This window comes from Chionomys nivalis, chromosome 14 (genome assembly GCF_950005125.1).
Source record: "Chionomys nivalis chromosome 14, mChiNiv1.1, whole genome shotgun sequence".
NCBI lineage: Eukaryota > Metazoa > Chordata > Mammalia > Rodentia > Cricetidae > Chionomys > Chionomys nivalis.
In genome coordinates, this window is record NC_080099.1 from 44748224 (window position 1) to 44775207 (window position 26984).

General features: G+C 45.8%; 2 protein-coding genes across 7 annotated transcripts in view; both read right to left on the reverse strand.

Annotated features, from left to right (window-relative positions):
- LOC130886493 (protocadherin gamma-C4) overlaps positions 1–26984 on the reverse strand; it is a 186443-nt gene that overhangs the window by 152803 nt on the left and 6656 nt on the right. The window contains exon 1 of one of the 6 annotated variants that reach the window (XM_057788341.1): positions 23284–25857. The exons of 2 other annotated variants lie outside the window; for them this stretch is intronic. In XM_057788341.1, the coding sequence (XP_057644324.1) occupies positions 23284–25704 (2421 nt within the window). In that variant the 5' untranslated portion in view covers positions 25705–25857. Of the gene's footprint in view, positions 1–1149; positions 3703–6534; positions 9089–11531; positions 14005–23283; positions 25858–26984 lie in introns of those variants that run through there. 3 more of the 6 variants (XM_057788350.1, XM_057788344.1, XM_057788348.1) reach the window with 3 other exon arrangements.
- LOC130886496 (protocadherin gamma-A3-like) lies at positions 17876–20452 on the reverse strand. Its single transcript, XM_057788355.1, is given in 1 exon segment — positions 17876–20452. A coding segment is annotated over 1 exon segment (2424 nt). The 5' UTR covers positions 20300–20452.

The window sequence follows — 26984 nt, forward strand, 5'->3', positions numbered from 1 at the left end:
CGCAGTTCCATTGGTAGAGCGCTTGCAGTGGAAGCATGAGACCCCACCTTGATCCTTATACATCAATAAGTAAATACATGAATAAGTGAGTAAATAATCCAAACCATAAAAATTTAGACATTTTTGTAGAAACTGACGCAAGCACAGGCTGTAAACTTTTTCTCAGCATGTATTTTTTCTTAAGAACAAGTTGTTCATGAAGATGATATCTTGCATTTACTAATAGAATTCATTCTTCATAACGGACATTTTAGGTTTCATACTTTGCCCATCCATTGAAAAGAAACCTGGGGGGCAGCTGGAAAGATGGCTTAGCAGTTAAGAGCACTGACTGTTCTTCCAGAGAACCTGGATTCGATTCACAGCACCCACATGTTGGTTCACAACCATCTGCTATTCCAGTTCCAGGGGATCCAGTGCCATCTTCTAGTCTCTGTGGGCACCAGATGCACCGGCGCACAGTGCCAACAGATGCCAACAAAGCACCCATACATATAAAAAAACGCAGATTTTCATAAATTAGAAAAAGCTTCCAAGAACCCCAAGACACTCTGCTTGTAAGACACTCATGGCCCAAGTCAGTTGAACACTACCCCACCCAACATACTTCATTGATAACAAGCCACCACCCTGGGATGTGTGTCTTTCACACTCGATTTTCACAAACTCAATCTTCACAAACTTTCCTAGTAAGATGAGGGCCATGTTTATTCTGAATCGCAAGGGATCTAAGAGGACCCCAAATCTGACAAACTCAATCTTCACAAACTTTCCTAGTAAGATGAGGGCCATGTTTATTCTGAATCGCAAGGGATCTAAGAGGACCCCAAATCTGAGTATGAGAGCTCTGGCATGAAAAGAACCTCTTAAGTTTCCAAGAGTGATGAGCTTTGGGGGTGGGAAGGAATGTAAAGAGGAAGGAAAAGTAGCCTGTGCTGTGAACACTTGTAATGACGGGCAAGTAAACTACACACCCAAGGTAGAAGCCCTTCTGTAAGATGTGATTGGATAAGATTTGCACTTAAGGCAGAACATTGGTCAAGCCTCACAACAAAATGAAATATTCAACAAAACCACCCCCAGACCACTTAGTGATTTATTAAGAAACACTGAACCCTAAGTAGAAAAGCGAACTAAATTGAAGCTCACCTTTGAGACAGAATCCGAGACAAACGGAACCTCAGTGTCTCCAAGAGTATCTGGTATCCAAGAGGCGTCGTCACAGAGGAGGTCCTGAGGAGCCACTTCCGGAGTCACATTAAGAAAGTTAAACTCTGTCTTAGCTGACTGTGAGGCAATGCACACATTGTAGGAATAAGGCAATGTCCCCTGACTGTAGTTGGGGAGGACTCCAGTCGCAGAGTTGGAGCTGAGACCAGGCTGAAAGCAGCCCCAGGCAGCTGAGCTGGAGGAGCGACGCAGGCGCAGAGCTATAGCCAGAATCACCGCCAGGAGGAAGAGTACTGAGATCAGGGCCAAGGCCACCACCAGGTAAAACTGAAGCTCACTCTGGGGGTCCGATGGCAGAGGGTCATCGTTGAGGTCTGGCAGGACCTCCTGCAGGCTGTCAGCGAAGATCAAGTGCAGCGTGACTGTAGCGGAGAGCGGTGGCTGTCCACCATCACGCACAGAGACCAGAAGGCGCTGCCGAGCCGCATCTCTGTCGCCCAGGGCACGCGCTGTGCGCACCTCGCCAGTGCGCAGCCCGAGGCTGAAGAGCCCGGGATCGCTGGCCTGCAGCACGTGGTACGACAGCCAGGCATTGTGTCCGGAGTCTGCGTCCACCGCCACCACCTTAGTGACCAGGTATCCGGGCTCGGCGGACCGCGGTACCATGTCGAAGAGCGCAGAGCCGTCGGGCTCGAGCGTGGGGTACAGCACGCGTGGTGCATTGTCATTGCGGTCGCCTACCAGCACGCGCATGCTCACGTTGGCGCTGAGCGCGGGAGAGCCCTGGTCGCGGGCCTGCAGTGTCAGCTGGAAGGAGCGCAGCTGCTCATGGTCGAAGGCGCGCTGCGCGAACACCACTCCACTGTCCTGGTTCACAGACACGAATGACAACAGTGCCCTTGGCTCTAGGTCGCTGGCTATGATGGAATAGGAGACCTGACCGTTGGATCCCAAATCCGGATCAGAGGCGCTGACTTGAGCGATAGAGGCTCCAGGTGGGTTGTTCTCAGGCAAGTGAACCACGTAGGAGGCCTGGTGGAAAACGGGTGCATTGTCGTTGACGTCTGAGATATGGAGGGTGATGATTACGTTGGAGGAGAGTGGCGGCTTACCCCTGTCGGTAGCTACGATGGTGACGTTGTATTCTGGAATCTCTTCCCGGTCTAGGGTTCTGTCTGTCACTAGTTTGTAATAATTCTTCGAAGAAGATTTCAATACAAACGCTGCATTTCCCAAGACGTTGCAGTAAACGTCTCCATTTTCTCCAGAGTCTTTGTCCTTCGTTTTTATCAAGGCGACAACTGTTCCTAGTGGAGAATCTTCCGGTAGGGGGGTAAATACCGAAGTCACAATTACTTCCGGTGCACAATCGTTCTCATCCAGAATTTCCACTTGGACGCTGCAATGGGATGCCAGGTCTCCGGGATCTTTTGCTTCTACGTTCAGGGAGTAACTCTTAGCAGTCTCAAAATCCAAGTTATCCTTTGTCGTGATTTCTCCTGTTTGCTTGTCTAAGTTGAAAAAACGTTCTACTTGTTCATCCACATTGTGAAAAGCGTAAGTGATCTCTGCGTTGACGCCCTCGTCCTGGTCGGTGGCTGTCACCTGAAGCACCGAGAAGCCTGGTGGCACATCCTCCCGAAGGGTGACCCTGTACACATCCTGGCTAAACACTGGAGGGTTATCATTGGCATCTGTGACTTGGATTCGGATCTGGGCAGTGCCACTTCGGGGAGGATCCCCTCCATCCACAGCAGTGAGGACCAGCTGGTGAAAATTATGCTCTTCTCTATCCAGAAAACGTTTTAGAACCAACTCAGGATATTTACGCCCACCTGGGCTCTCCTTTTCTGTGACTTCAAAGTATTCATTGTCACCGAGGTAGTATTTTTGCAGCGAATTAGAACCAGCATCTGAATCCAGGGCTGGATCCAATGGAAATGCTTTACCTGGTCTGGTGGACTCTCCAATGTTTAAATCCACCTCACTCTGTTTGAATTGAGGGGAGTTGTCATTTATATCTTGAAGAATTACAGCTACATGGAAAATATTTAATGGCTTCTCAGCGACAATATCGAATTCCAGAACACACAGAGGCTGCTTCCCACAAACCTGCTCTCTGTCTATCCTGTTAGCCACAAGTAAATCTCCGCTCTCTGGGTTTACAGTAAAATAATCCTTCTCTGCACTGACCCTCAGCTTCCGGGTGGGCAGACCCTGAACACCCAGCCCCAGATCTTTGGCGAGGTTTCCTACCACCGAGTTCTTGGCCAGCTCCTCGGGAATGGAGTAGCGGATCTGATCCGGGAGAGCTCCGCAGAACAATGGCAGAAGGAAGGGCGACAGTACCTGCAGCCACCGTGCTGTTTGGCTCCCAGAGCCCCGCCCCATCCTCCTGGTTCGCGGTGCTGCTGTGCTCCTTTGTCGGAGAGGGTAAGTCTTCCCTTAGTGGCTGAATCCGGCTAGGACCACTTTTGGGGGCTTGTTTGCTACATCCCGATTTATAATGGCTTCTCCTCTACGGTTGCTTTGCACAGGAAGTTACTCTCCTAGTCTCCCAAACGCGTCTGGGAAATGGTCTTTCTCTTCTTTTGACCTACAGCGACGCCCAGAGGTCTTCTTAGAAATTGCACCGAAGCTTGTAAATATTTGAATTTTTGTTGTTGGTTTAGATTTATGGTGTATTTATTTGTTTTAAAATAGGTAATATATTGAAAAATTTCCAGATAAAGATGCTGATACATATGGTATATGTCCTTATTATTATCTATGAATTGTGTAGCAATCTCTCTTAAGTGGAATGAGTTCTACGTTTCTTGTGTATCTTTTGGGTAGCACAAACGATCTTTAAATAAACGTTGTCTCCTCCCCTCCTTTTATTGGAAGCAGTACACCATAACGTTCTCCATTTCACTTCTTTCATTCAGAACATCCACCCACATATGCACTCCCTCCGGCTTTCAGTAAAGTGTTTTGTTTGATAATAACACAAGAGCTCTGCATCTATTTCTCAAGTAGCAGTACCCCCATATGGATAAACAGTAACTCGTCCAATCAGAAGTTGTATTTTCTTAAGGAAGCCCAGTACTCATTTATACAAAAATATTTTTCTTTTATAGCTTGTGATAGCAACTTATAAATTATTTACTGTTCTCCAAATCACTGACATATATCACTCTGGTGGAATCTATTCTTAATGCCAATCTCTGAGTGTGTTTTACTCAATTTTAGGCCAAGTGAACAAACACCTCTGAGTTATGTTTTGTCACCACAGTGTTTGGAAACTGTGTCCTGAGATCGACTCTCCCAGTACTCATTTGCTCCCTCGTTCCTTGCCCAGGATCAGCTTGTTACCGCAAGTCTTCTGCATGGTGCACACCTTCACACTGACGCAAAGCCACGTAGAATCAGCTTCTTTCTGGTCACAGCACTGAGCCATATCCCACCACCTTACTATAGTTTCCACTTAGAGAAACCCTATGAATTTGTGTATAGATTTTTATTAATTCTGGATTAACTCACAGAACTCTATGGATGCTTAGTAAATAAAAGCGTTGCGTATCTCTGACACACAAAATACTTTATGTCATGTCAGGGGATACTTTGTCTTACCCCAGGTCACATAGTGATAAATCTTCCAAGAATAATCTGACAGTGGGAATGAGGTCAGCTGAGTAAGAATAATATCAGTCCAGAACCCAAGCCACCCAACCTTACTTGGTGAAAACCAGAGTTAAGCAAAAGAGTTAAGAAAATTCTGTTTTGTTGGGACTTAATGGTGATGTCATAACGGGTAATTAAGAAATTATGAAAATCATTCTTATGATTTATTTATATGAATGAAATAAAATTGTCAGTATTTTTGGTAATAACCAAGTTCGCATCAAAGGAATCAGATATCATGGTGTACTTTGTATCAGCAGCAACAGAATCATTGAGTTGGGCATAGTGGCACACACCTACAATTCTAGCCCTTAAAGAGGACTGTGAGTTGCAAGTCATCTTGGATAAGCTACGTAAAGGCCAGCCTAAGATGGAGAGTAAGGCCTTGTTTAAAAAAATATTTGAAATATACCAGTCCATGGAGAAGTTAATGTTATAGTTAAAGGTTAAATATTTTCCTCACTACACTTAAATTGCTGTTGTGGAATATTCCTTTACACTGTGTGAAGATGTGTCACTCTGATTGGTTTAATAAAGAGCTGAATGGCCAATAGCTGGGCAGGAATTCTGGGGATGGAGAGGACTAAGAGAGGAAGAAGGTCAGAGTCGCCAGCTGGATGCAGAGGATGCAGGACATGTAGGAGAAGAGGAAGAGGTCACGAGCCATGTGACAGCACGCAGATGAATAGAGATGGGTTGATTATAAGAGCTAGTTAGAAACAAGCCTAAGCCAAGACCAAGCATTCATAATTAATAAGAAACTTCTCTGTGTCATTTTGGGAGCTGGCTGGTGGTACAGAAAAAGACTCACTACAAATTGTCATTGTATAATTATAATTAAAAAAAAACCCTTTCAAGGAAAGAGAAATAAACTTCAAGCAAAGAACAGTTGAATGTAATAAGGGGAGATTAAAAAAAATTCAGGTTGTGGTGTGTAAAATGGCTCAGTAGTGAAGGCACTGGGCACCACACCTGTCAACCTGAATTTGATCCCTTGGGCTCACAAAGTGGAAGGAGAGAAGAGATTCCCCACAGTTGTCTACCAACATGGAGACACACACAAAGTGAAGCAGAAGTTAACATGTTTTAAAACAATCAGCCTAGGCTCCCCGTCAACATCACGAGCAAGGCAACGGAAGTAGAAATGTAATTTCCTTCTATTCACAAAGCAATTCTAGTCTTCAAATGTACATAGCAAAATAGCATTTAAAAATGGAATGGTTTAGAGGTATAAAACTAAGGAGCTCTCTCTTTCCTTTAAGGATTTCTTTGTGTAGTCCTGGGTATCCTGGAACTCACTCTGTAGAAAGACTGGCTTCGAACTTAACAGAGATCCACCTGCATCTGCCTCTAAATGCTGGGATTAAAAGCGTGCGCCACTACTCAACTAAATTTAGGAATTCTCATCAAGGTCACTACAGAATGAAGACCATGAAGGATGAATAATAGATAATCCTGGTCTGGGGTGTAAATCAGTAATAGAGGACTCACCTAATATACCCAAAGCCATATTCAACTCCCGTAATTACAAAAATAAGGTTATTAATCAACAAACTAATTTTATGCAGCAAAAAAACCAAGGGGATATTAATAAAGAAGTTCATATATTTGATACAACACACATACAACTGGAGACACTTTATGAAACCCTATGTCTGTATTTTAGGATGGTAAGATTCATCACAGGAGTGACTCACTCACCTGAAGAAGACTGGAGTCTCCTTTTATTTCCAGCAAGTCTTGAGACACCAGGAGAGGATCGCTCTTTCCACAACTCTCCTGACTGATGAGTGTGTCTGCATAATTGGGCTGAGGGAAGATGAGGTGGCTCTTCCCCGAGTCTGCTGTGAGGGAGAACTCTTGAGAATAGGTCTGTAGGAAAGCTTGCACACCATCCACACCCACAAAGTGCGACGTAGGCATGGATGACAACCCACTACCTGCAGCCCGAAGCAGGCGAGTTGCATGCCAGTGACGGAGCTTGTGTATCAGCAGCACAATGACAAAGGCTAAGAAGATGCACGAGACCACAGCCACAGCTACCACCAGGTACAGTGTGATGTCTGCATCTTCCCGGTCAATGTGAGTGTTAATGCTGCCCAGATCTGCCAGGATGTCTGGGATGTTGTCTGACACAGCTATGGTGAGTGTGACCGTGGCAGAGAGAGGAGGCTGGCCATGGTCCTGTACAGACACCACTAGATTCTGCTTGAGAGCATCTCTGTCCAGCAGGGCACGCGCGGTGCGCACCTCACCTGTGTTCAGTCCTACCGAGAAGAGCCCTGGCTCGCTGGCCTTGAGCAGGCGGTAGGACAGCCAGGCATTCTGTCCTGAGTCTCTGTCCACCGCCACCACCTTAGTCACCAGGTAGCCAGGCTCTGCAGAACGAGGAGTCAGCTCCACCCCAGTGGAACCATCAGTGGGGAGGGTGGGGTACAGGATCTCAGGTGTGTTGTCATTCTGATCCAGCACGAACAAGCTCAGTGACACATTGCTGCTGAGTGGAGGATTCCCACTGTCCCTGGCTGTCACTAGCAGCTTCAGGTCTTGAAACTGCTCATAATCAAAGGAACGCAGTGCATAGAGGACACCCGTGTTGGAGTTGATGGAGACATAGGAGGACAGGGGTGCCCCCTGGATAGTGTCCTCCGACAGAGAGTAGATTACCTGGGCATTCTCACCACTGTCTGGGTCCTGGGCTGTTATGGTCAAGATGGAAGCTCCCCTAGGGTTGTTTTCTGGGATGTAGGCAGCATAGGAGGCATGGGTGAAGGTGGGAGGGTTGTCATTGATGTCCACCACTTGCAGTGAGATATAAGTCTCTGTAGACAGCGGTGGAGTTCCCTGGTCTGTGGCCGTTATTGTAATGTTATATTCAGAGACTTCTTCCCTGTCCAGGCTTCTGTGTATCAACAGCCGATGATAATTTCCGTAGGTCTTTTCAAGCCTGAATGGAAGGTTATCTGGAATAGAGCAAGTGACAAGGCCATTCTCTCCAGAGTCACTGTCATGCACATTGAAAAGTGCAATCACGGTGCCTGGGGAGGAAGCTTCCTGGATAGAGCTGGTGAGAGAGGTGATGGTGACTTCTGGAGCATTGTCATTTGCATCCAGAACTGTCACCAGTATCTTACTTCTGGCTCGTAGACCAGGTCCATCATGGGCTTCTACATCAACGTCATAGAATCCAGAGTCCTCATAATCCAGCTCCCCCAACATTGTTATGTCCCCGCTCAGAGAATCCAACTGGAAGAGCTGGGATATTTTGTCTCTTACGTTCCGAAAAGAGTAGGTCACTTCTCCGTTGGCTCCTTCATCTGGGTCAGTGGCTTTTATGGTAAGTAGCCGGGTGCCTACAGGCAAATTCTCCTTCACGCTAACGTGGTACTCTGGCTGAGTGAATACAGGAGCATTGTCATTGGTGTCCATCAGTGTTATTTGAATTGTGGCAGTACCGGAGCGAACCGGGTCGCCTCCATCGAAGGCGGTGAGAACCAGATGATGAACCGCTTCTTCCTCGCGATCTAAGGCGTTCTCCAGCACCAGCTCCGGGTACTTAATCCCATCCGCCCCATTTTGCACATCCAGGGAGAAGTGATCATTCGAGCTGAGATGGTAACCCTGCAAGGCATTCACCCCTATATCCGGATCAAAGGCCTCCGGAAGAGGAAATCTTGTCCCAGGATTTTCACTTTCAGCGACTTTTATTTCCCTCTGCTGTACTCCAAAGCTGGGGGCATTATCATTAACATCAATAATTTCCATTTCCACAGCAAGAATCCTCACTTTATCCTCTAGGAGAATCTCCAGATTTGCGGTACACTTCGGGGATCTGTCACAGAGCTCTTCCCTGTCGATCCTCCCTGCTGTCACCAAGCTGCCGCTTCGCGGGTTCAGAGCAAAGAGCTGGGTCTTACCTCTGGAGACGATGCGGACTCCGCGCTCCGCCAGCTTCCCAGGCTCCAGCCCCAGGTCCTTGGCTAGGTTGCCTACCACAGAGCCCCTTTCCTGCTCCTCTGGCACAGAGTACCGTATTAGTTCCGCGCGGATGTCGCATAGGAATCCAAGGAAAATGCAGATCCATACCAGTCCCCTGCGGTCTGATCCGTAAGGAGCCGCCATTGCAGTCCTGTCGCAGAGTCCTGAGCTTGGGCGTTGAGTCTGTGCAAGCCTGAGGAGCCCCACAATCTTTGGGTTTCAGGATAATGCGCTTGCACCTTTGGACGCTGGAGCTCCGGGGAGTTCAGACTGATGCTTTCCTTCAGACCAGAACCAGTCCTTTGTGTTCCGGAAATCTTGCTCTTATTAAATACCCGATTTTCACCCCAGAGTGGTGAACAGCGACACCCAGAGTACTAAACTGTTATTGCAACTAATTCTTGCTGAAACACCACCACACACTTTCCCCTTTCCTAATCTTTCTTTTCTAAAGGAGCATAAAGGCCAAAATCCTGTTGTTTATTTTGCAACAAAAATCCAGGAGTTATCCAAAGCTTCCTATATATCAAACTAAGTTAAGTTATGGCAAAGTAATATAGTAGTTTTTCTGGGAAAGGGTTGTTTTCTAACTCTTTTTGGTTGCTGCATTGTTCATCTCCCTACATCATTTTCAGTACTTTGCATTGTATGAGGGCCACATCCATTCCTCTCAGGGGACAGCAGTGGATGTGACGAGTGGAGAAAAGGGAACAGTAAAAAGACAGTGGCCCGCGGAGCCTGGAGGCCCAGCTCCAGTTACAACCTATGCAGAAACAAATTTCCTCCCATGACTTCACCCTCTGGATTCTGGGATAAGTTTTCAATTCCATTGCAAGAAGGGTGTTGACTGCCCAGAAGGTAATCTTACCCCTGTAGAAATGGGTTTAGGGGAGAGATTCTAGATGTGGGCTAAAATAGCCATCGCTGTTACAGGACATTCTAAGTCACACAGTGTCACCACTGTCATATTCACAGTGTGCCATCAGCCTTTACAACAGCAGCCTCTTTTCTCTTGTTTTTTCGACATAGGGTTTCTCTGTGTAACAGCCAGGTTGGCCTCAAACTCACAGAGATCTGCCTGCCTCTGCCTTCCAAGTTCCGGGATTAGAAACTTGTGACACCACTGCCCATCCAACAGCAACTTTCATAGATTACAGCATTTTCAATGTCTAATGAGTCAAGTGCAAATCAAACTCAAATGATGAGTAAACAAATATTAAAATAAACTGTAGCACCAAAGTAGAAAAGTGAAGCTGAAGATATTTCAGGCCAGCTGTGGTGGTGCACACCTTTAATCTCAGCACTCAGGAGGGAGAAGGAGGCAGGGGAATCTCTGTGAGTTCCAGTACAGCCAGGGTTTTGTAGAGAGACTCTGTCTCAATCCACCCAACAGATATTTCAGGTTTTTTCTCATATAAGACACATCCAGTGGTCTCATTTTTACCATCACCAAGTCTATTATTTTTAACCACTGTTTTAAATTGCTTTATCACTGATTTCAGAAATAGCCCAAAGGAGCTATTTTAATAGTTTATTTCAATAGTTATGTATGCATTGCTATCATCACATATGCCACAGCTTTCTCGGGAAATCTAAGAAATTTTGAGACAAGTCAAAAAGTCTTCCACTATTTAAATTATTTCTTGGTTACCAATTAGCATGCACAAATGACCAAACTCTTAAGATGGCATAGAATCATATCATGCAGAATTAAAATATTTAGTCTTTGAAAGAGTAGGTTAAATGTGTTTTTTTTACAATCTTTAAAAGATTATTACATGTTAAGGAGTTGGAGATTAAAATTATGTCTTGGAAATAACTGAAAATAGGTATAAAATCTCAAAATGCTTGCAGATTTGACTCACAGAAGTTATTAAGGTAACAAGAAAGATACAAAATGTTTCACAAATAGAAAGCTCATCACAGTCCTTGCTATAATGGTGACAAAATAGAATGAGCACAAAATAAATGATTTAAGAATAGTCAAAAGATCCATGGAGGGGTCGTCAAGATGGCTCAGGTGGTAAAGGTGGCAAGCCTGAGAATCTGAAGAGTTTAAACCGGGGTTCCATGAGTGAAAGGAACTGACTCCATATTGTCCTTTAACCTCCATATGCTGGCACATGTGTGCCTCACTTCCCACAAATAAGTGTTAAAAAAGAAACTTGGGTAAGATTATAAGTGAGAATAATATTGAGCCACAGTTAGTAATTCAAATATGAAATATAGTAATATCTGATCCTTGCGGTAAGGCAAATAAGTGCTAACAAGCTTAGCTATTGGAAGGCCGTGTCAAACGGATGTGTTGCAATAAAAAAATTGTTCAGTTGAGAAGAGGAGATTGGTGGAGATGACCATGAACTTTAATCCAGGCAGAAAGAACTATCAATATGTTTATAAAGAGCTAAAGATTACTTTTAAAAAGCCAGCCTCACGAATCAAGTGAGAAAGGGCACTAATATTATTAAGGATGCTGATCTATAGGAAACAGTCTCGAGCGAGATTTGCAAGTCACACAGAAACGCCAACAGTAAAGACCAAAACTGGTAATCAGATCATTTCCAAGATGAGTGGGCAACCAAGAACTAATCTGCATCCACAACACTTTTCCCAGTAAATTGCCCCAAACAATGAAAAAAAGTGACCAAAATTGATTAATTTGTGCACGATCGAGAAGCGAATACAAGAAATAGTGCTTAAATAGCTCTGTAGAAACTTACCCGAAGAGGAGAGTCGTATGAGGTTTTGGGATTTTCATTATTGCCACCGACAACCACAGAAGGATCGTCACACAGGAGATCCTGAGGGGGAGCAATCTCCGGCGCCACGTGGAGAAAATTAAACCCGGCCGCAGTCGTGGAATGTGAAGCAACACATAGATTATAGGAATATGGCAAAGTCCCCTCGCTGCAGTTGGGAGGAACCACAGGCTGAGATTTCCAGCTGAGACCAGGCTGAAAGCAGCCCCAGGCAGCTGAGCTGGAGGAGCGACGCAGGCGCAGAGCTATAGCCAGAATCACCGCCAGGAGGAAGAGCACTGAGATCAGGGCCAAGGCCACCACCAGGTAAAACTGAAGCTCACTCTGGGGGTCCGATGGCAGAGGGTCATCGTTGAGGTCTGGCAGGACCTCCTGCAGGCTGTCAGCGAAGATCAAGTGCAGCGTGGCTGTCGCCGAGAGTGGTGGCTGCCCACCATCACGCACAGCGACCAGAAGGCGCTGTCGCGCAGAGTCTCTGTCTCCCAAAGCACGCGCTGTGCGCACCTCGCCAGTGCGCAACCCCAGGCTGAAGAGTCCCGGATCACTGGCCTGCAGCACGTGGTACGACAGCCAGGCATTGTGTCCGGAATCGGCGTCCACCGCCACCACTTTGGTGACCAGATATCCGGGCTCCGCAGCACGTGGCACCATATCAAAGAGCGCAGAGCCGTCAGGCTCGAGCGTGGGGTACAGCACGCGTGGTGCATTGTCGTTGAGGTCGCCTACCAGCACGCGCATGCTCACGTTGGCGCTGAGCGCGGGAGAGCCCTGGTCGCGGGCCTGCAGTGTCAGCTGGAAGGAGCGCAGCTGCTCATGGTCGAAGGCGCGCTGCGCGAACACCACTCCACTGTCCTGGTTCACGGTTACGAATGATAACAGCGCCTTTGGGTCTAGGTCGCTAGCTATGATGGAATAGGAGACCTGACCATTGGATCCCAAATCCGGATCAGAGGCGCTGACTTGAGCGATAGAGGCTCCAGGTGGGTTGTTCTCAGCCACGTGAACCAAGTAGGAGGCCTGGTGGAAAACGGGTGCATTGTCGTTGACATCTGTGATGTGCACAGTAACACGTGTCTTGGATGAAAGGGATGGCTTGCCCCTGTCGGTAGCTGTGATAGTGATGTTGTACTCTGAGGTCTGCTCCCGGTTCAGGGCCCTGTCTATCACTAGCTTGTAATAATTCTTGGAGGTGGGTTGTAATTTGAAGGGGAGTTCTTCCTGAATATGGCATGTCACCAGACCATTTTGTCCAGAATCCTTATCTCGAACTTTAATGAGGGCTATTACTGTTCCAAGGACCGAGTCCTCTAGAACCTGGTTAGAAAAGGACATGAATGTCACCTCTGGGACGTTGTCATTCTCATCAAGAATTTCAATCTGAACATTACAGTGAGCCGTGTGCACTCCTCCGTCCCTGGCTTCTACACCCAACATGTATCTGCTCTTTTCTTCAAAATCCAAAGTACCATTAGTTGTGATAGCTCCAGTATTTGGATTGAGACTGAAGACGAGGTTAGTACTTGCTGGACCATTTAGGAAGGCATAGGTGATCTCTCCGTTAACATTCTCATCTTGATCTGTGGCTGTCACTTGCAGGACGAAGGTTCCCAGGGGCATGTTTTCACGGAGGCTAGCTTTGTAAACGTCCTGACTGAACACTGGGGCATTATCATTGGCATCGGTGACTTTGATCCAGATCTGGGTGGTACTGCTCAGGGGTGGGTCTCCCCCGTCGATGGCGGTCAGGATTAAGTGGTGGGAGCTCTGATGTTCCCTGTCTAGAAGTTTTTCCAGCAGTAATTCTGGGTATTTATCTCCATCGGGGCTTTCCTTCGTTGACAAGGAGAAGTGTGAGTTGGGGCTGAGAGTGTACATCTTCAGTGAGTTGCTTCCCACATCTGCATCGCGTGCAGAGTCCAGAGGGAATTTTACCCCCGGTAAGGCTGACTCACAGATCTCCAATTCAATGCTTTTCCCAAAGAAATGTGGCGCATTATCATTAATATCTTGGATGGCAACAATTACATGGAAAATATTCATCGGGTTTTCAGTAACTGATTCAAATTCTAGTGCACACTCAGATTTCTTCCCGCAAATCTTCTCTCTGTCTATCCTGCCACTCACTAGCAAATCCCCACTCTCCGCACTAACGCTGAAATAATCCTCTGCACTAACTCTCAGGTTTCGAGCTGGCAATTCCTGGACACTGAGTCCCAGATCCTGGGCTAGGTTACCCACAGGAGAGCCCTTGGCCAGCTCCTCCGGAATGGAGTAGCGGATCGGCTGGGAGATGGCGCCGCAGAACAAAGGCACCAGGAAGTGAAGCAGTACCTGGTTTGCCATCGTTCCAACGCCTCTGGGGTTGCTCTGCCGTTCTGAGTGCGCAGGGAAGCTTCTTTTTGAGTTTTCTTTTTCTTGGATTTTAAAAAAGATAATCTGTGACCTGGATGTGGGTAGGATTTGTCAGGCGCTTGAAGGAGCCGGGCGGACGGACGTTCTCATAAGGTGCAGAAAAAGCAGACAAGCCCTGGTTGGACCCGGCTGAACAGGGAACCCTTCTCTTCTCTTTGGTCAACAGCGGCGCCTAGAGGTTGTCTTGTAAAACTGCGTATCGTGCAGCTATTAATCCTCAAAGCTCTTGTTTTGACTTTTAATTTGTTTGAAGAAACCAGGCATTTACATTTTCCTTTAGTTTTGACATTTTCTTGTTTATCATCATTTCATGAATGTATCACTATACATTCATATTTTTTCATTTCGCAAGGCGTGCTTTTTTTTCCTTTTTCCAGTTTTGGAGAAAAATGCCATCAATGACTTCACTCTATGGCACTATTAACTCAGGTCGGACTGTCACATCCCAAAAAGTGAGTGGATTTTTACCCTCATTATTCAGTGAACTCTGATCTTTACCTTTCTTCAAGTTTATTGAAGTAACTTCTTTACTTAGCATTTTAGTTTCTCTGTGTATTTTATCAATTCAACAAAGCTTCTCAATGACAGTCTTTGCAAGAGGAGTGGCGTTTCCAGAGATATTTTGATGCATTGACAGTCTTTGCAAACCACACTATTTCCAGCTAAGCATGTCAGAGCCTGATAGCCTACTAAAGCTGGCAGTGTAGTATAGGCTTTTATGATGGTGAATCTTGCATAAAACATATTGATTTTATGAAACAAATTCTTTCTAAATATGCAGTACTCTATAAGCCAAATTCTTACTTCAGTCAGTTAAATGTCAGTAATTAATAAAGCTATTGACTGCCAGTAACTTTTGGCGAGACATTGACAGTCTTCAAACACTTAATTTTATTATTTCCAATTTATCTTATTTCTTTATTTTGTGTTTAGGTGTGTGTGTATATGCATGTGCACTCGTGTGGAGGTCATAGGACACACTGGAGCTGGTTTTCTCCTCCCATCATGTGTGCCAGGGACAGAACTCAGCTTGCCAGACTTGGAAGCGAGAGCCCTTACTCCTGAGCCATCTCACTGGACCCAAGCACTCCATTTTAGAACTTGATCCTGGACTTAGGTAAGTCCAAAGCAAATCTCTTTATTTCTAATGTAAAAACAAATCAGATGACAACGGCTTAAATGCACCTCTTAAATTTCATCCATTTGAACCCCAGTCTCCCAACCCATGGTATAACGACATCGGGAGGCAGGATCTTTAGGACATGTTGGGGCCAGGAAGGCTTTGCCTTCATTGGTGAATCAGTGTTTGGATGTTGGATTATCATGTAGCTGGCTCTGTTATAAAATAGCAGTCTCTGAGATATTTGCTTTGTTTTTATCATATGATGCCCAACATGTGATGTCCCGTGTCATGTGACAACTCTGACGGAAAAGCCCCAAGCAGACGCTGAGCAGATGAGAACGCCATGTTCTTGGACTTCTCAGCTCCCAACAACCAGATAAATGAATCTTTATTTTAAAGATAAACTTCCACGTCTCAAGTATTTTCTTAGAACAGCAAAAGTCAATGGGAAGTTATCAGCTCACGGGTTTATTTCACCGTTCTGAAGCGCTCAATCATCTCCAGTAGAAACAGATTATATTTCCCCTAAGATTTCCTTTTTCTTGTTTTCTCTACTTCCTGCCTTTACATTCCTTTCCACAAGATTCCACCATATATATAAATCTTTAATGAGAATATAGTTTTATATGCTTACAGATATTGTCTTCGGGATCTATTGACTCACACATTTCAATGTTATAGTTTCTAACATATTAAGGGAAAATTCGTCCCTTGAGATGCAATGAAATACATTTAGGCTTGTTTTTGGATAACCCTCTCTTATAGCTACAGGAGTAAAATAATTTCACAGATTTGAGAATGGACCCACAACTTCTGACTAAGGAAAGTTCTAGAACATACACAGGATTCCTATTTCATTGCTGAGATAGATGGTCTGGGGATCTCTTGCAGAGTCAGAGAAATATTTTCCTCCTGTTCTGAAATAATATTTTTTGTGTTGGCATATATTCATTGTATATGAAACTGGATTTCACAGGATATTTTTATACAAATATATATTGTACATTGGGCATATGCCCCTCTATCCACCATTGCCTCCTTTTTCTCTCCCTTTCCCTCCTGTTAGTTCCGCTTTCCCTAACAGTCTCACTTTTACTTGCATAACACACACACACACTCACACACACACACACATTCTCTCTCTCACACACACACATATCATTTTATGTATCTATACAAAAGTTAGTGTCCACAAATGAGAGAAGTCATACATAGTATTTGTCTTTCTGAGATTGACTTACCTTACTTAATATTAACTAATACAACTTAACTATCTACAGTTGCATTCAGTTTCCTGCAAATAACAAAGCTTCATTTTTCTTTATGTATATATATACACGGTGGAATTTTTATATATATACATCACATTTTCTTTATTCATTCCTCTATTGGTAGATATCTAGATTACTTAGTCATTGTGAACAGTTCTGTAATTAACATTGATGTGCAAATATTTCTGATATGTTGACTTACAGTCCTTTCGGTAAATATCCAGGGGTGACAGCCCAGGTTTAAAAAAATTCTTTTTTTTAAATTTATTTATTTATTTATTATGTATACAACATTCTGCCTCCATGTATGCCCGCAAGCCAGAGGAGGGTGCCAGATCTCATTACAGATGATTGTGAGACACCATGTGGTTGCTGTGAATTGAACTCAGGACCTCTGGAAGAGCAGCCAGTGCTCTTAACCACTGAGCCATCTCTCCAGCCCTAAAAAAATTCTTAAAGGGTAATAAATACCAGTTCATTATTCATATGGTTTAGGTGAGTGAACTTTCCACCTTCAGACAAAAAGATGAAATCAACACACACACACGCACACACATTTTAAGCACAAGGGTTTAATGATCTGACTAATATCTACTTTTCCTTTTGATATGATAGTTCTTGCTCTTTTGCCCAAGTTGGTCTTGAACTCTAGGCTTGAGTAATCCACCTCCATAAACATACTGCTATACCTGTCTCCTTCACTTCTTATCCTATGACTTTAATGTCTTTAGGATATAAAGACTGGCATGTGGTGCCTCCCAGAATTGGGGAGGCAGAGGCAGGAGTATTTCTGTGAGTTGGGGGTCAGCCTGGTCTACAGAGCATTTCCAGGACAGCCAGTACTGTTACATAGAGAAAACCTGTCTCAAACAAAACAAAAGGAAACAGAACAAAACAAAACAAACAAATGATGTAAAGACTGTGGTCTGACTTGGAAAAGTTCTGACAAAATCTTAGGGGAGCATAAAATACTTTGCATTTATCCTTTCTCCCCACTTGTTTGTGTCAGTCAGGGTGGGTTGGTGGTCAGGAGTGACCCAGTCCAAGTCACAGGGGTTAATATGTGAAGGGCAGCTGAGGTCCAGCTCAGTGGTCCAGCAGGTGGTCGCCTGGATCCTGGATTCTACCCCAGCCATCGAGCAGGGAGAATGAAACTGTGAAAGGCCCATTCCTCACAGGTGTGCGCACCACTGTTGGATCACCTACAAGGCTCTTCTCCTATTGCAGTCACTCAAGGACATAGGTCGGAGGAGCAACCATAATTTCAAAGGGTAAGGGAGAGAACCGGAATCCTCATAATGACAAAGTTACCCCTGGGAGTGGCACGTTACTGCCAATACGTTACTGCGTATTGACCAGAACTACTACCTAGGCCCACTTAGTCATAACAAGGCCAGGAAGTGCAGTTTTCTCATGGCCAAGTGGGACACAGAGAAAACATGATGTACAATTACATTGTTGTTTTAAAGTTTTATAAGAACCACACTGGCAATAAATGTTCATAACACTCAAAGGAGTAAACTCACCTCAAGCAGGTTGGGGTCGTCTTTTGTTTCAAGTAAATCTTGCGATGTTATAAGAGGCTCGCTTTTCCCGCAGCTCTCCTGGCTGATGAGTGTGTCTGCATAGTTGGGTTGTGGGAAAATCAGGTGACTCTTCCTAGAGCCTGCGGTAAGAGAAACTTCCTGGGAATAGGTCTGCAGGAAAGCTTGCACCCCATCCAGACCCACAAAGTGAGAGGCTGGTACGCCAGCCAATCCATTTTCTGAAGCTTGTAGCAGGCGCGATGAATGCCAGCGTCGTAGTTTGAGCGCCAGCAACACAATGACAAAGGCCAGGAAGATGCAGGAGACCACAGCTACTGCCACCACTAGGTAGAGTGTAAGGTCGGAATCTTTGGGATTACTCGGGGTGTGGATGCTTTCCAGGTCCCCCAGGATGTCAGGGATGCTGTCAGCCACTGCTATGGTGAGTGTGACAGTGGCCGAGAGAGGGGGCTGGCCGTGGTCCTGCACAGACACCACCAGGCTCTGCTTCAGAGCATCTCTGTCCAACAGGGCCCGGGCAGTGCGAACCTCGCCTGTGTGCAGCCCCACTGAGAAGAGCCCTGGCTCGCTGGCCTTGATCAGGCGGTAGGACAGCCAGGCGTTCTGTCCTGAGTCTTTGTCTACTGCTACCACCTTAGTCACCAGATATCCAGGATCTGCAGAGCGGGGAGCTAATTCAACACCAGTGGAACCATCTATTGGGAGGGCAGGATAAAGGATCTCAGGCACGTTGTCATTCTGGTCCAGTACAAACAGGCTCAGTGTCATGTTGCTACTGAGTGGAGGGTTCCCACTGTCACTGGCTGTCACAAGCAACTGCAGGTCTCTAAACTGCTCATAATCAAAGGAGCAAAGAGCATACAGGACACCAGTATTGGAGTTGATAGAGATGTAGGTTGAAAGTGGCACCCCCTGAAGTATGTTCTCAGCCAATGAATAAGTAATTTCTGCATTCTTGTCAGTGTCTGGGTCACATGCCGTAACGGAGAAGATGGAGGCTCCCCTAGGATTATTTTCTGGAATATAGGCTGAGTAGGAGGCATGGGTGAAGGTAGGAGGGTTGTCGTTGATGTCCGATACAAGCAGAGTGATATGAGTTTCCGTGGACAGCGGTGGTTTCCCCCCATCGGTGGCTCGTAGACTGATATTGTATTGAGACACCCGTTCACGGTCCAGAGAGTTGGCTGTCACTAAGCGGTAGTATTGGTCTATTGATTTTTCTAGAGTAAAGGGCAGATTGCCTAGGACAAAAACTGTGACTTGTCCATTCTGGCCAGAATCTCGGTCGTGTACATTGATAAGAGCAATTTCTCTTCCAGCAGGGGCTTCTTCTGGGACTGAGCCTGTGAGAGAAGTGACTGACACTTCTGGCGCATTGTCATTCACATCCAGAACCGTGAGGAGAACCTTGGCTCTTGAAAAAAGACCTGGTCCATCTTGTGCTTCAATTTTGATTTCATAGAACACAGCATCCTCATAATCGAGACTTTTTAATATCGATATATCTCCAGTCACAGAATCGAGATGGAAAACCTGAGCAATTTTTCCAGGCATTTTATCCAAAATATAGGAGACTTGGGCATTGAATCCCTCATCGGGATCAGTGGCATTCACTGTGATCAGCCGGGTGCCCACTGGCACATTTTCCAGAACACTGACATGGTACTCTGGCTTAGTAAACACGGGCGGGTTGTCATTTGCATCCACGACTATCACCTTGATGCACAGCTTGCCGGTGTGAACAGGGTCTCCACCATCAGAGGCAATGAGATCAAGCTGATGAACTGCCTTTTTCTCACGATCCAAGGCTCGCTCCAGCACGAGTTCTGGGTACTTGACGCCATCGGTGACACTGTTCACAGCTAAGGAGAAGTAGTCACTGGGGTTGAGCTTATAGTTCTGCAGGGAGTTCATGCCCACATCTGGATCAAATGCAGTCTTAAGTGGAAATCGAGTTCCGGCATCTGTTAATTCACCAATTTTTATTTCCAATTCCTCTGTTGGAAAACTAGGCGCATTATCATTAATATCGCTGATATCGACTTCTACCTCAAATATTTTCAGCTTATCCTCCACAAGGATGTTAAAACTCACGAGACAGGGCGCGCTCTGGGCGCACAGCTCCTCCCGGTCTATCCTGCCCGCGGTGACCAAGCTGCCGCTTCGCGGGTTCAGAGAGAAAAGCTGCGACCTACCTCTGGAGACGATGCGGACCCCGCGCTCCGCCAGCTCGCGAGGCTCCAGTCCCAGGTCCTTGGAGATATTGCCCACGAAGGAGCCTTTGTCCAGCTCCTCCGGCACTGAGTAGCGGATCTGCCTGAAGCCAGTCGCATAGAGCGGCCCCAGGAGCGCGCACAGCAAAGCCAGGCGGATCATTTCCTTTCTTACTTTTTTCCCCCTGAATTCCCACGATGGGTCCTAGCCTTACACCCTCATGGAACTAAATCTTTCATGGGCTTAATTCACACACCACAGAGCTGGCTGATGCTGTGGTGTGAGCTTGATAGCCGCTTCTGTCTTCTCAGACTGTTCTTGGCGTTTCTCTGCAGCAGGGAAATGGTGGACGGTGCGTCAGCGGCGCCTTTGCTTCTTGCATGTCAACAGCGACACCCAGAGGCCTAATCAGTCACTGCACACTCCTAGGTAAACCCAAGTAACCCTTTGCTCCTAGCTTCAGTCCTTTCCGTTGGAGGCAAGGGAACGAGCACTGATTTCACATAACTGAAGTGATATTTGTTAAATTGTGTGGCTTCAAGTTATTTTTCTTTGATATGCAGCACTCCAACCTTAACTCCACTAATATTGCTTCAACATAAGCCATATTTATGGATTATAATTCTTGAAGTTGGTCTTTGATATCCTGACATAATAGTTTTAGTACTTTTCACTTAACTGATTCGTTAAAATGACACACAGTTGGATGTCAGACAATATGCTTTTTATAAAAAAAGATTTAACGTGGAATATGTAGCTCACTATTTCTGTCACAGAGTTTATGTGGGTGAAGAATCACTCGGGGCTTACCGTGCACTGAAATAACCAGCACGGGGAGAGTGCCGAGGGGGACGGGAAGGTCTCCAATCCGGCTGTGGGGTCCAGCGAAGGCCTTATTGAGAAGTGTGAGAAGAGTGGACCGGGGAAAGGCTTGGGTGCGAGAGAATCACAGACCTCGGGCTGCTGGAGACATTCGCCTGCCCAGGCGCAGAGGTGTATGAGAACATCTTTTTAAAAACTACAGGTGACGCTGGTAAAGATAAGCTTGCATTAGCCCAGAATCCCCTGTCCTGTAGATTTTCTTCTTGTAGCACAGAGATAGAAACAAAGATAGGCGTGGTGGTACATGCTTTCAAGGGAGAAGGCATTAGAGAGGCAGGGGAGGGTGGATCTCTGTCAGTTTGAGGCCAGTCTGGTCTACATAGAGAGTTACAGGCCAGTCAGGATTACACAGTAAGGTCTTGTCTCAAAATAAAACAAAACAAGTAGAAATAAAACAAAAAATGTCATTTCAATCATGATGCATTGAACATGTATCCATAAGGTGTTTATTCTTAGGGGTTACTGCCTCAAAAGGAACTCTGTTTTTAATTTTCTTCTGTTTATACTTCATTATATGCTTACATGTAAAGATATTGTGACACTCTGTCCCAAAGTGAATTCTGAGTTTATCTCATAGATACTTCCGTATCTATGAGATACATGGAATACATTGCCCCAAATGTTCTGGCAGACACTCTTGGATGTAATAAGGACCCCAAGCACCATAGGAGATGTAAATCTACCTAATACAAGTTTCAATTAGTGTATGGTTAATTTCCTGATGAAAACAAGCTGATTCTTAGCATTGGCACACCCACTGTTAATAAGTGTATGATCAACACACTAAAACCAATACAGGAGGAATAGAGAAGGGAAACCAAGTGTTTATAAATAGAAGGCTTTTGGCATCTGATGCAAAGGAAACTTGGGGAAAACAGCAATTGTATGATATGGTCTCTGAATCCCTTCTATCATCTCTGTGTATACCAAGGATAAGAATTATTTTTAAGGACAGCAAGTCAGTATGATTTCCAGATCTGAGAAAAATGAAGTTTCAGTGAAGAGAAACCTGCTACCACTACTTTATCAGCTTGCTATCGGGTGCACAGTAAGCTCCCAAGGAGCACGGAGCTACCTCCAGAGACTGTTGTGTGCAGCTAAGCAGAGACACCATGACATGAAACTCTGTAAGGAACGTATGTCCTAGGGGTGGAGGCATGACTCAGTGGCAAAGCACAAGCAAAATGAGGTTTTGGTTTCAATATACACCACTTATGCACAAACATATATGGGTTTGAGATGTAGCTCACTGTGAGAGTGCCCACCTATGGTATACAAGGCCATGGGTTTGATTCCTAACAATGAAAAAAATGCATATTTCTTGTTTTGTCTTTGAGACAGGGTCTCATTTTGTAGTCTTGGCTCTCTTGGAGCTTGTTATGTAGATGAGGTTTGCTTAGAACTCACAGAAATCTGCCTGTCTCTGCCTCCCGAGTACAAGTGGTTAAAGGTGTGTGCCACCATGCCCAGATATAATTCCTTCATTTAAACAGATATGGGTATGCAAACTCAGGAAAATAGGTAACTTCTCTGAAAATCTGAAGAAGAAATATTAAGATCAAATGTGAGAATCAATGGGCAGTTGTGGTGCACACCTTTAATTTCAGCACTCGGGAGGCAAAGGCAGGTGAATCTCTATGAGTTCGAGGCCAGCCTAATCTATAAGAGCTAGTTCCAGGAGGGCTCCAAAGCTACACAGAGAAACCCTGTCTTAAAAAAAAAAACCAACAAAAGAAACAAAAAAGAGAAAGAATCATCAACCAAAGGGTTTTATAATACATACACAGATTCAACTATAAAGCAAGCCTTACATTTAAAGGAGGAAGAGTCTTCAATTAATAGAAATCCAATGTATGCATTGCATACACACACATTATATAATGTATACATTGCAGTGCTGAGAACCCATCCCAAGGCCCAGTGCATGCGGGGCAGGTAAAGTACCACTGATCACCAGCCCCAACCTTTCCCATGGATGGGAAAGTTAAGAAACCAGTGCATTGCTAACAGTACTCTTTTGATAATTTAAATGTCACCATCAGCTATTAATCCATGATTTCCATTCATTCCACAATGATTTTAACTTCCAGTACAGCCAACGCGCACTCAAAGCTACCTGGTAATAGTTCACCGGGATTCACTTAAGCTTCAGTACATCTTCAAGGAAAAACAGTACTAAAACACACATATATTAAACACCCGGGGCAACTAAATAAATAGGTAAATTTAGCAAAATAACATGAACGTATTTAAGAAAAAGTTACCTGAGGGGTTTCTTCTCTTTTATCATCAAGTAGAGACTGGGGTGCTGAGAGGAAGTCAGTTTTCCCACAGCTCTCCTGGCTGATGAGAGTATCTGCATAGTTTGGTTGAGGGAAGATGATATGGCTTTTCCCTGAGTCTGCCGTGAGTGAGACTTCATGGGAATAAGTCTGTAGGAAAGCACGCACCCCGTCCACTCCCACAAACTGTGAGGCAGGGATGCCCCCTAACCCATCTCTTGAAGCCTGGAGCATGCGAGACACATGCCAGCGCCGCAGCCTCAGTGCTAGCAGCGAGATGACAAAGGCCAAGAAGACACAGGAGACCACAGCCACTGCCACCACCAGGTAGAGGGTAAGTTCCGAATCATCAGAGGTGGCAGGGGTCCTGATGCTGCCCAGGTCAGCCAGGACCTCAGGGATGTTGTCAGCTATTGCTATGGTGAGTGTGACAGTGGCCGAGAGAGGGGGCTGGCCGTGGTCCTGCACAGACACCACCAGGCTCTGCTTCAGAGCATCTCTGTCCAGCAGGGCCCGGGCAGTGCGAACCTCGCCTGTGTGCAGCCCCACTGAGAAGAGCCCTGGCTCGCTGGCCTTGATCAGGCGGTAGGACAGACAGGCGTTCTGTCCTGAGTCTTTGTCCACTGCCACCACTTTTGTCACCAGGTATCCAGGTTCTGCAGATCGGGGTGCTAGTTCCACACCAGTGGACCCGTCTGTGGGGAGGGCAGGGTAAAGGATCTCAGGCATGTTGTCATTCTGGTCCACCAAGAACAGGCTCAACGACACATTGCTGCTCAGTGGAGGGTTCCCACTGTCCACCGCTATCACCCACAGCTGCAAGTCTTGGAACTGCTCATAGTCAAAGGAGCGGAGAGCATAGAGGACTCCAGTGTCAGAGTTGATGGAGACGTAGGAGGACAGGGGTGCCCCTTGAAAGGTATCTTCAGCTAAAGAGTAGGTTACATGGGCATTGTCATTACTGTCAGGGTCATAGGCCAGCACTGAAAAGATGGAGGTGCCTCTGGGGTTGTTTTCAGCAATGTAGGCAGAGTAGGACCCCCGGGAAAAGGAGGGTGGGTTGTCGTTGATATCTGCTACCTGCAGTAAAAGGTGGGCATCTGTGGAAAGAGATGGGTTCCCTCCATCCTTGGCACTTAGAGTGATGTTGTAAAAGGAGAACTGCTCCCTGTCAAGAGCTCTGGTTGTAACCAGTCGGTAGTAATTGTCCACTGACCGTTCCAACTTGAAAGGAAGCATCTCAGGAAGTGAACACGTGACAACGGCATTGTGCCCAGAGTCCCTATCATGCACATTGAAAAGTGCAATTACGGTTCCCGGAGGAGAGTCTTCAGGAACAGAAGCAGTGGCGGATGTCATGTAAAATTCCGGGGCATTGTCGTTGACATCTAGAACGGTGACAATGACCTTCGTCCTGGTCAGAAGGCCTGGGCCATCCTGAGCTTCAATATCGATTTCATGGAATTTAGCTTTCTCATAATCCAGACTTTTGGTGATTGTTATATCTCCAGACGTTGACTTTAGCTCAAATACATCTGCAGTTTCTCCAGGGGCTTGCTCCTGAAAATAAGTCACTTGAGCATTGTATCCCTCATCCGGGTCAGTGGCTGTCACTGTGAGTATCCGGGTGCCTATAGGCATATTCTCAGGAACGCTCACACGGTACTCGGGCTGTGTAAAAACAGGAGCGTTATCGTTCACATCCAGGACCTTCACGCGGATGCGGCAGGTGCCGGATCTCACTGGATTTCCCCCGTCGGAGGCTACTAGAACAAGATGGTGAACTGCTTCTTCCTCGCGGTCCAAGGCACGCTCCAGCACCAGCTCTGGGTATTTGTTCCCATCGGCCCCAGTTCGCACATCCAGAGAGAAGTGGTCATTTGAGTTGAGTTCATACTTTTGGAGGGTATTCTCGCCCACGTCCGCATCATGCGCACTCTTAAGAGGGATCCTGAATCCTGGTGTAGTCGTTTCGCTGATTTTTAGTTCCGGCTCCTCTACTCCAAAGCGAGGAGCATTGTCATTAACATCTGTTACCTCCACCTCTACAGAATAAATAGTCAATTTATCTTCCAGTAGTAGGTTAAAGTTCATCAGACAGGGTGTGCTCTGGGCGCACAGCTCTTCCCGGTCTATCCTGCCTGCGGTGACCAAGCTGCCGCTTCTCGGGTTCAGAGCAAAGAGCTGCGACCTACTTCTGGAGACAATGCGGACCCCTCGTTCTGCCAGAGCTTGAGGCTCCAGCCCCAGGTCCTTGGCGATGCTGCCCACGAAGGAGCCTTTGTCTAGCTCCTCGGGCACAGAGTAGCGGATCTGCCCAGCTCTGGCCTCCCACAGGGCGGCCCAAAGGGCGCACAGCAGGATCAGCATTCTGTACCGGGGCAGCTTCTGCAGCATCGCCATTTCCCTTCTGCAGCCGAGTTTCCTCCGAACCTGCTTCCAGCACGGTGAGTCCAGTCCTTACTCCCCCAGGGTCTGAGACGACCAGTATTCACCGGTTCCAGGTCACCGAGGAGAGAGAACTAACGGGCGCTGCTTTGAATTTCCTTGCATCTTCTCTGACCGGAAGCTGCTGACAAACCGCCAGTCCTTTGTGTTGTGCCAGCTCTTCAGTGGGATTGGTTGACTGTCTTTTACTCCTTAGGTGGTCAACAGCGACGCTCAGAGGCCCAGCCAGTTTCTGCACTCGCGCAGGCAAACCCATTTAATATTTTCCTGTGACTTAACTCTCAAGAATGACTCTTACACTAAGATGCCGTATTATTTACAGTAGAAGTAAGCATTTAAAGGTAGGGACTTCTTTTCAGAACTCGTAAGAATAGTGTAAATATACGTAACCTGAGATGGTTGCTACGAAAGTATTGCAGAATGTTTAAGGCTTAAGCCAAGGGCTGTTGGCCTTGATGCATCACTATCTCCCGAACCTCTTCTTATCTATGCTCAGACAAAAAGGTCAACATTGGCTACATTTTCTTATAAGTGTTCTAAATTTTTGTGCTCTGTTGCTTAGCATTTAATGCCAACACTTGATATTTAAATTGTTGGTCATCAGACACTTACCAGCACGTGTGCCTGACACAGGTTCGACTGACTCTTAGTTGGAAACCAGTTCTCAGAAACTTTTAGGGTGGGGAAGATGAGGAAAGTAAAGAGGATCTTATTAAAGAGTATTGATGCCAGATTTTGTGAAAAGCATTGACCCCTGGGGACATGCAGAGGAAGGGGACCCAACTTATGTTTGAGAGTCAAAATCGACCTTTCCTGAATGCTACTTCGTTTGAATCCTGACAGGTAGAATGGATCAAGAATGGGGCTGGAGTAGCAAAGAAACTCAGAGCCAATGCTCGGAGCTGGATACAGCCAGGAACATCATGGATGTGGAAGGTTTCCATACTGAACAAAGCCCAGGCAGACAGGGTACTTTACACTAAGAATCTGTCACTCAAAGTTGTTTGAGACTGTTAAGTCTTCTTTCCCTTTCTGATTTAGTCTTGCCCAGATGATGCCATGGATGTTTTCTTACTCCTGTTTAGCTTACCGATACAAACATATTTATGCATAATGCATTTATTTAAAATTACACTTTGAAATATTTCAAGCTACAGAAAGTAATATAACCAAACTCTGTGCACATAACAGTAGGCTTTATTTAATTTTAACATCTTATCATATTTAAATAAGAT